This window comes from Triticum dicoccoides, chromosome 6A (genome assembly GCF_002162155.2).
Source record: "Triticum dicoccoides isolate Atlit2015 ecotype Zavitan chromosome 6A, WEW_v2.0, whole genome shotgun sequence".
Taxonomy (NCBI): domain Eukaryota; kingdom Viridiplantae; phylum Streptophyta; class Magnoliopsida; order Poales; family Poaceae; genus Triticum; species Triticum dicoccoides.
In genome coordinates, this window is record NC_041390.1 from 530,700,013 (window position 1) to 530,710,649 (window position 10,637).

The 10,637-nt window shown below is 49.2% G+C and overlaps 1 protein-coding gene across 1 annotated transcript; it reads right to left on the reverse strand.

Annotated features, from left to right (window-relative positions):
- Positions 1–6,581: 6,581 nt before the first annotated feature.
- Positions 6,582–9,237, reverse strand: LOC119315122 (ethylene receptor 4-like). The gene is made up of 2 exons (XM_037589800.1): positions 7,477–9,237; positions 6,582–7,358 (listed from the first exon to the last, which is right to left on the reverse strand). Exons 1-2 carry the CDS (start codon positions 9,130–9,132, stop codon positions 6,828–6,830), a joined length of 2,187 nt encoding a protein of 728 aa, XP_037445697.1. The 5' UTR covers positions 9,133–9,237; the 3' UTR covers positions 6,582–6,827.
- Between the last annotated feature and the right edge of the window lie 1,400 nt (positions 9,238–10,637).

Sequence of the window (10,637 nt, forward strand, 5' to 3'; positions counted from 1 at the left end):
AAGAAAGCCGTTAAGGAATGCCGTTTTGACGTCCATTTGCCATATCTCATAATCATAGAATGCGGCAATTTCTAACATGATTCGGACGGACTTCAGCTTCGCTATGGGTGAGAAAGTCTCATCATAGTCAACCCCTTGAACTTGTCGATAACCCTTAGCGACAAGTCGAGCCTTATAGATGGTCACATTACCATCCGCGTCTGTCTTTTTCTTAAAGATCCATTTATTTTCTATGGCTCGCCGATCATCGGGCAAGTCAGTCAAAGTCCATACTTCGTTTTCATACATGGATTCTATCTCGGATTTCATGGCTTCTAGCCATTTGTTGGAATCTGGGCCCGCCATCGCTTCTTCATAATTCGAAGGTTCACCGTTGTCTAACAACATGATTTCCAGGACAGGGTTGCCGTACCACTCTGGTGCGGAACGTGTCCTTGTGGACCTACAAAGTTCAGTAGGAGCTTGATCTGAAGTATCTTGATCATCATCATTAACCTCCTCTCTAATCGGTGCAGGCACCACATGAACATTTTCTTGAGCTGCGCTACTCTCCGTTTCAAGAGGCAGTACTTCATCAAGCTCTACTTTCCTCCCACTTACTTCTTTAGAGAGAAACTCTTTCTCTAGAAAGGATCCATTCCTGGCAACAAAGATCTTGCCTTCGAATCTGAGGTAGAAGGTATACCCAATGGTTTCCTTAGGGTATCCTATGAAGACGCATTTTTCCGACTTGGGTTCGAGCTTTTCAGGTTGAAGTTTCTTGACATAAGCATCGCATCCCCAAGCTTTCAGAAACGACATCTTAGGTTTCTTCCCAAACCATAATTCATACGGTGTCGTCTCAACGGATTTCGACGGAGCCCTATTTAAAGTGAATGCGGCAGTCTCTAAAGCATAGCCCCAAAATGAGAGCGGTAGATCGGTAAGAGACATCATAGATCGCACCATATCCAATAGAGTGCGATTACGACGTTCAGACCACCGTTACGCTGAGGTGTTCCAGGCGGTGTGAGTTGTGAAACAATTCCACATTTCCTTAAGTGTGTGCCAAATTCGTGACTTAAATATTCTCCCCCACGATCTGATTGTAAGAACTTTCTTTTTCTGTCACGTTGATTCTCAACCTCACTCCGAAATTCCTTAAACTTTTCAAAGGTCTCAGACTTATGTTTCATTAAGTAGACATACCCATATCTACTCAAGTCATCAGTGAGGGTGAGAACACAACGATAGCAACTGCGAGCCTCAACGCTCATTGGACCGCACACATCAGTATGTATAATTTCCAATAAGTTGGTTGCTCGCTCGGAGTCTTGGTCATTTTACCCATGAGGCATGGTTCGCACGTGTCAAATGATTCGTAATCAAGAGACTCTAAAAGTCCATCTGCATGGAGCTTCTTCATGCGTTTGACACCTATGTGACCAAGGCGGCAGTGCCACAAGTATGTGGGACTATCATTATCAACCTTACATCTTTTGGTATTCACACTATGAACATGTGTAACATTACACTCGAGATTCATCAAGAATAAACCATTCACCAGCGGGGCATGACCATAAAACATATCTCTCATATAAATAGAACAACCATTATTCTCGGATTTAAATGAGTAACCATCTCGAATTAAACGAGATCCTGATACAATGTTCATGCTCAAAGCTGGAACTAAATAACAATTATTGAGGTTTAAAACTAATCCCGTAGGTAAATGTAGAGGTAGCGTGCCGACGGCGATCACATCGACCTTGGAACCATTCCCGACGCGCATCGTCACCTCGTCCTTCGCCAGTCTCCGTTTATTCCGCAGCTCCTGCTTTGAGTTACAAATATGAGCAACCGCACCGGTATCAAATACCCAGGAGCTACTACGAGTGCTGGTAAGGTACACATCAATAACATGTATATCACATATACCTTTGGTGTTGCCGACCTTCTTGTCCGCTAAGTATTTGGGGCAGTTCCGCTTCCAGTGACCACTTCCCTTGCAATAAAAGCACTCAGTTTCAGGCTTGGGTCCATTCTTTGACTTCTTCCTGGCAACTGATTTACTGTGTGCGGCAACTTCCTTGCCGTCCTTCTTGAAGTTCTTCTTACCCTTGCCTTTCTTGAACTTAGTGGTTTTATTCACCATCAACACTTGATGTTCCTTTTTGATCTCCACCTCCGCTGATTTCAGCATTGAATATACCTCGGGAATGGTTTTTTCCATCCCCTGCATATTGAAGTTCATCACAAAGCTCTTGTAGCTTGGTGGAAGCGACTGAAGGATTCTGTCAATGACTGCGTCATCCGGGAGATTAACTCCCAGCTGAGTGAAGCGATTGTGCAACCCAGACATCTTGAGTATGTGTTCACTGACAGAGCTATTTTCCTCCATCTTACAACTAAAGAACTTGTCAGAGACTTTATATCTCTCGACCCGGGCATGAGCTTGGAAAACCATTTTCAGCTCCTCGAACATCTCATATGCTCCGTGTTACTCAAAACGCTTTTGGAGCCCCGGTTCTAAGCTGTAAAGCATGCCGCACTGAACGAGGGAGTAATTATCAGCACGTGACTGATAGGCGTTCATAACGTCTTGGTTTGCTGGGAATGGTGCTTCACCTAGCGGTGCTTCTAGGACAGAATCTTTCTTGGCAGCTATGAGGATGATCCTCAGGTTCCGGACCCAGTCCGTATAGTTGCTGCCATCATCTTTCAGCTTGGTTTTTTCTAGGAACGCGTTGAAGTTGAGGGCAACATTAGCGTGGGCCATTTGATCTACAAGACATATTGTAAAGATTTTAGACTAAGTTCATGATAATTAAGTTCATCTAATCAAATTATTCAATGAACTCCCACTCAGACAGACGTCCCTCTAGTCATCTAAGTGAAACATGATCCGAGGCAACTAGGCCGTGTCCGATCATCACGTGAGACGGACTAGTCAACATCGGTGAACATCTCCATGTTGATCGTATCTTCCATATGACTCATGCTCGACCTTTCGGTCCTCCGTGTTCCGTGGCCATGTCTGTACATGCTAGGCTCGTCAAGTCAACCTAAGTGTATTGCGTGTGTTAATCTGGCTTACACCCGTTGTATTCGAACGTTAGAATCTATCACACCCGATCATCACGTGGTGCTTCGAAACAACGAACCTTCACAACGGTGCACAGTTAGGGGGGACACTTTCTTGAAATTAATTCGAGGGATCATCTTATTTAAGCTACCGTCGTTCTAAGCAAATAAGATGTAAAACATGATAAACATCACATGCAATCAAATAGTGACATGATATGGCCAATATCATTTCGCTCCTTTGATCTTCATCTTCGGGGTGCCATGATCATCGTCGTCGCCGCATGACACCATGATCTCCATCATCATGATCTCCATCATCGTGTCTTCATGAAGTTGTCACGTCAACTATTACTTCTACTACTATGGCTAACGCTTTAGCAATAAAGTAAAGTAATTACATGACGTTTATGTTGACAGCAGGTCATAAATAAATTAAGACAACTCCTATGGCTCCTGCCGGTTGTCATACTCATCGACATGCAAGTCGTGATTCCTATTACAAGAACATGATCATCTCATACATCACATATATCATTCATCAGAACTTTTGGCCATATCACATCACAAAGCACTTGCTGCAAAAACAAATTAGACGTCCTCTAATTGTCATTGCAAGTTTTTACGTGGCTGCTATAGGTTTCTAGCAAGAACGTTTCTTACCTACGCCAAAACCACAACGTGAATTGCCAATTTCTATTTACCCTTCATAAGGACCCTGTTCATCGAATCCGATCTGACTAAAGTGGGAGAGACAGACACCCGCCAGCCACCTTATGCAACTAGTGCATGTCAGTCGGTGGAACCGGTCTCACGTAAGCGTACGTGTAAGGTTGGTCCGGGCCGCTTCATCCCACAATGCCGCCGAATCAAGATAAGACTAGTAACGGCAAGATAATTGACAATATCAACGCCCACAACTACTTTGTGTTCTACTCGTGCATAGAAACTACGCATAGACCTAGCTCATGATGCCACTGTTGGGGATCGTAGCAGAAATTAAAAAAAAATCTGCTCATCACCAAGATCAATCTATGGAGTATTCTAGCAACGAGGGGAATAGGAGTGCATCTACATACCCTTGTAGATCGCGAGCGGAAGTGTTCAAGAGAACGGGGATGATGGAGTCGTACTCGTCGTGATCCAAATCACCGATGACCAAGTACCGAACGGACAACACCTCCGCGTTCAACACATGTACGGTCGGGAAGACGTCTCCTCCTTCTTGATCCAGCAAGGGGGAAGGAGAGGTTGATGAAAATTCAGCAGCACGACGGCGTGGTGATGGATGCAGCAGGGTCTCGACAGGGCTTCGCCAAGCACCAACAAGCGGGAGAGGTGTTACGGGAGGGAGAGGGAGGCGCCAGAGGCTAGGGTGCACAGCCCTCCCTCCCCCCTCTTTATATAGGGGCCCTGGGGGGCGCCGGCCCCTCTAGATCCCATCTAGAAGTGGGGGGGGGCGGCTAAAGGGGGTGGCTTGCCCCCCAAGGCAAGTGGGGCGCCCCCACCCCTAGGGTTCCCAAACCCTAGGCGCAGGGGAGGCCCAAGGGGGGGGCGCACCAGCCCACCAGGGGCTGGTTCCCCTCCCACTTCAGCCCATGGGGCCCTCCGGGATAGGTGGCCCCACCCGGTGGACCCCCGGGACCCTTCCGGTGGTCCCGGTACAATACCGGTAACCCCCGAAACCTTTCCGATGGCCGAAACTGGACTTCCTATATATAAATCTTTACCTACAAACCATTCCGGAACTCCTCGTGGCGTCCGGGATCTCATCCGGGACTCCGAACAAATTTCGGGTTACTGCATGCTAATATCTCTACAACCCTAGCGTCACCGAACCTTAAGTGTGTAGATCCTACGTGTTCGGGAGACATGCAGACATGACCGAGACGCCCCTCCGGTCAATAACCAACAGCGGGATCTGGATACCCATGTTGACTCCCACATGCTCCTCGATGATCTCATTGGATGAACCACGATGTCGAGGACTTAATCAATCCCGTATTCAATTCCCTTTGTCAATCGGTACGTTACTTGCCCGAGACTCGATCGTCGGTATCCCAATACCTTGTTCAATCTCGTTACCGGCAAGTCACTTTACTCGTACCGTAATGCATGATCCTGTGACCAACCCCTTGGTCACATTGAGCTCATTATGATGATGCATTACCGAGTGGGCCCAAGAGATACCTCTCCGTCATACGGAGTGACAAATCCCAGTCTCGATTCGTGCCAAGCCAACAGACACTTTCGGAGATACCCGTAGTGCACCTTTATAGCCACCCAGTTACGTTGTGACGTTTGATACACCCAAAGCACTCCTACGGTATCCGGGAGTTGCACATTCTCATGGTCTAAGGAAATGATACTTGATATTAGAAAAGCTCTAGCAAACGAACTACACGATCTTTGTGCTATGCTTAGGTTTGGGTCTTGTCCATCACATCATTCTCCTAATGATGTGATCACGTTATCAATGACATCCCCATGTCCATAGCCAGGAAACCATGACTATATGTTGATCAACGAGCTAGTCAACTAGAGGCTCGCTAGGGACACATTGTGGTCTATGTATTCACACATGTATTACGATTTCCGGATAATACAATTATAGCATGAATAATAGACAATTATCATGAACAAGGAAATATAATAATCATTTTATTATTGCCTCTAGGGCATATTTTCAACAGCACAATCATACAGTCACGTACTTCATCACGAGAATTAGCAAGTAAGGGCTCCTTTGATTCAAAGGAAATGCATAGGATTTCTAGAGAATTTGAACTCTTAGGAACTTTTCCTGTGATGCTCGTTTAATTCGTAGGATTGGCATTTTTAAGAATTTTTCCATAGGATCCATTTGTATTACCTTTTGGAGGAGAAAGGAAATGCATAGGATTTCTAGAGGATCTGAACCCTTAGGAATTTTTCCTGTGATGCTCGTTTGATTTGTAGGATTGGCATTCTTAGGAATTTTTTCATAGGATCTATTTATACTACATTTTGGAGACAAATCTCCATCCACTCAAACCTCTTTGTAGAATTCCTTTGTTTTTTCTGCGCTATCAAACATTCTTTCAAATCTTGTAGGATACTATGGGACATGCCATCCTATTCCTGCATTTTTTCTATTCCTTCATTTTGACAATCCTGCGAATCAAAAGGCCCTAAGTGTAGCAGCCACTCCCTTTCTTTGCTAGCTAAGTGTAGCAGCCACTCCCTTTCTTTGCCTCTAGCAGATCATGTATATCCCGTCCAAAGAAATCGGTTTACAGGATATCGCAAAATAATTGTTCACGTTTTTACAGTATAATTTTTGTTTCGCTGGAACAGATCCCGTGTAAATCCATGCAAAATAAGACAGCACACCGTAATCATGAATATAAATTACAATTAGGTCCTCAAAACGCCAATGTCCAGCAACTCCTCTCAATCTTGGCTCTTACTGCACTATTATTTGCACCATCAGTGATATTTTCTGCTTCATTATTTACACTAATATTTTTTCCTTGGCAGCCGCAAATACGCGAGGTGGTCAGAGGAGGAAGATGAGCGGGAGGTTGAAGAAGACGATCTGGCTGTTGATTTTGCATCCGATGGCCCGCAATGGTCGACTGACCCAAAAGTAGTTTTAGTTTTCAGTCGATTGACTGTTAGCCACGCCCTTCCGAAAGAAAAAGTAGTACAGTACGTACTCTACTTTGGTACAATCCAGGTTGCCACGTGATGAACTCCCATGACATCTCTCAGCTCAGCGTCATCTAATTGTTCTGAAGAGCTGCAGCGAGCTGGGCGCCGAGCGCCACCAGCGTGATGGGCTTCTGTATCACGCCATTTATCCCCGAGCGCTGGCACACCTCGCGGACGCGGTCGTCGACGTCGCCGACCGCGAGAGCGGCGAGCACGAGCTGCCAGCCGCCGCTCCCCAGCTCGCCGATCCGGAGGGCCACCTCGAACACGTCCTCCATCGTCGCCGCCGTAGCGTGCTTGTCGAGGTCGAGGAGCACCAGCTGGAAACACGACCCGGCGCTCTCCAGCAGGCGCAGGCAATGGACTCCCGACGGCACCGGCATCACCTGGCACCCGAGCTTCTCGAGGAGCACCCCGGTCACCTGCCGGCTCGTGCCGTCGCTGTCCGCGAGCAGGACCCTCAGGCCGTCGAAGCGAGGGACCGGCACCGGCGGCGACGACGTCCTTCGGCGCGCGCCCGACTGCTGCAGCTGGAACTGGAGGACGACGGTGATGATGCTCCCTCCGTCCGATCCCGACGATCTCATGCTGCCGTTCATCATCTGAAGAAGAAGAAATTCAGCAGCAGCAGATCGAGTCATTCGCCCGGATCATCATCATACATTAACTGATATCTAGGAGTTTAATTTTCTTATTCATCATTTTTGCTGCACTTTTTACCTGCACGATCTTGTTGCACATGCCGAAGCTAAGCCCCCTGTCGGAGGCGGCCGATCGACGTGCAAACTTCGTTTGCATCCCAACCTGAAACTTGACGCGCATGCTGCAACCCGCAGATGGTCGCATCGGGATCCAGTCCCGGCTGTACCTCTCTTCCTCGCCCACATTGCAGCTCTCGACGGAGAACGTGATGCGGCCCGGCGCCGCGCCGTCGCAACGGCGACCTAGCAGGGTGGTCACCATGTGCAGCAGGAGATGGAACACCCTCGTCTCGTCGCCGACCACCCACTCGGGCAGGGGCAGGGAGTTCTCCGAGTGGTACGAGAACTCAACGCCGCTGCAGCCGGACATGCACCGCGCGACGGCCATGGCCTCCCTGACCAGCGCGTGGAGCCCGAACGGCACGCGGCTCGTCGTCAGCGTCTCCGCGTCGGCGTCGTTCGCCAGCGCCAGCGAGAGCGCGCTTGTCCGGGCGATGGCGTCCACGACGAGCCTCTGTTCGGGGCTCATGCCGTCGGCGGCGGCGTGCTGCAGCATGGAGAGCAGCCCGATGACGGAGTGCATCTGCCGCTGCATGGCCCCGCACATGGCGCTCTGGACGGAGTGGATGCCCGTGGTCGCCGTCGCCGCTTCGTGCTTCGCATGCAGCAGGGCCCTGTGCTGATCCGCGAGCCTGTCCCGGATCGACTGCCACTCCTCGAGCACCGCCGCGTGAGAGAGCGCCACGGCGACCTGGTCCGCGACGACCTCCACGATCTCGAGGTCTTGGCTGCTCCATCGCCCCGTGTCGGGCAGAACCAGCACCAAGATGGCGTACGGCCTCGCCTCCGGTGTCCTCGCTCCGTCGAAATTGGAGACCTTGAGCATGGGCATCCGTATGGCAGCCACGCCCCCCGGAGGCTGCAGGCCGCCACCGCTCGCCGCCGCAAGCGCCGATCCCGGCCGGAGCACCTTGGCGGCCACGCCGGACATCACGTCGACCACGTCAGGGTCGAGGGCGGGGATAGGGGCCCGCGAGCCCAGCATGACGGCGCCCTTGTCTCTGAGGCTCAGCTGATAGACCAGCTGGAGGACGTCGCCGGGCACGGGCACCCAGACGGCGCAGCTGTGGAGCGCGAGCGCGTCGGCGAGGTGCAGCATGGTGGTGTGGAGGACGGCGTGGTGGTCGTGCGGGGAGTCGCGGATGTGGCGGGAGAGCATGCGGACGACGCGGGAGGTGGCCTCGACGCGGCGGCGGATGAGGCCGACGTCGCGGTCGAGCTGGCGCGCCTTGGCGCGGAGCAGGGCCTCGCGGAGCTTGGCGCGGATGAGGCGCGGGATGAAGGTGAGGAGCGAGAGCGCGGTGGCCAGGGAGACGAGCGCGGCGAGGAGCTTGGCGGCGGTGGAGGCGAGGAGGAGGCCGGAGGAGTGCGGGTGGTGGTGGGTTAGGACGGCGAGCAGGTGGACGGCGCCGCCGAGCACGGCGAAGGCGGCGAGCTGGAGCAGCAGCCACTTGACGGGCGCGAGGTCGGCGCAGGAGGCGAAGTAGAGCAGCTCGAGCGGGATGGAGAGGTAGGAGGCCGCGATGAGGAAGTCGCTCACCTTCTGGCACTGCAGCATCGCGTCCACCGCGCCATCGCACCCCTCGCCGCACCGCCGCATCTTCTGATAGTCCATCCGGTCCCGATCAGCGAATCAGCCGAACGCACGTGCGGTGCATGGGAAGAAAGATTTTGATTTCTCGAGGTCGATGGTGGCGTGCGGTGGAGCATGGGGGAGAAGAGAAAGGGGATTCCGGCACTCCGGCGTGGTGGTGGCGGTGCGGTGGAGTGGGGAGATGAGAGTGTCCATCTGTCCGTCGGAATGCGTGCATGCTGCGCTCGGCTTGACAAGTGTTGCCCCCGCGAGGGCTGCATGCTCCGCTCGGCTTGACAAGTGTAGCCAACGCTGACATGCACGGATGCACCGCTGTAACTGGAGTGTGCAGCCAAACCGCTCTGACTCTGAGCTGATACCCGGACATTTTTTTTCTGCAGAAGAGAGCATCCGGCTAGGCGGCTAGCTATCGAACAACAAACCAGTCCAGGTCCATCGCATCTCTCCCGCCAGGCCTATATTTCGCCCGCAGCAAGACCAGCTATCTCTCGCCTCTCTCTAGCGCGATGCTAGCGGACCGGTCCAATACGGTGTCTCCTTGAGCGGTTTTCAAAGGTTTCTATGGAACGGTTTCGATAAGTTTTGCAAGGTTTCAAGTGGTTTTTGCTTTCTTTGTTTCTATATTTTTCATGGGTTCTCTTCAGGAATTTATTTATTTTCTAATCTCTTTTTAAAAAATTATCAAATACATGTTGATTTTTGAAGATGCTGAATATTTTTATGTTTTCGAAAGCAGAATAATTTCTTTTTATACCTGTTGAACAATTTCCAATACATGATGAAAATATTTTTATTACATATACGAATTTTTTATGCATTTTCAAATACACGTTGAACATTTTTTGAGTGGCACAATTTTCCTTTAAACTACATCAGCATTCATTGCATCGTATAACTACTTTTTAAATATATGAGCATATTCATGAAACGCATTAACATTTTATTAATGTCATAAATATGTTTTTTGGGGATAGTACAAAACATTTTCTTATGTTACATGTGCATTTTTTATATGTATAGACATTTTTTTAAATGTGAAGAACATACTTTGTGCCCGTGATTTTTTCATGGTACAAAAAAATTTACAAAATTATGTGAACATTTTTTACATTGTTATAATTTTTTAAATGTTAATAAGTTTTTTTAGAAAAAAATTGAAGATTTTAAATGACACGATTCTTTAAGGACATCAACATTTTTAAAAGTTGTGCAAACATTATTTTTACACTGCATGAACATTTTTTTAATGTATGATGAATGCTTTTAAAAATTGAGTACATTACTTTCTAAATATATTCATTTAGAATATTTCGTGAAATAAACAAAACAAAAAAAGAGAAAAGAAAAGAAAATCAACGAATGAACCATGGGTCGACATACTAGAGCCTGCCCAGAGGCGAGTGCACACTCTATCTCGCAGCAGGCGAGATATACCGCTGCCCCATCTCTCCATCTAATTCATTCCAGGTTTTCCGGACTATATGATGGGCCTTCTCTTGCGACTATCCTGTGGGCCAACGACCCAC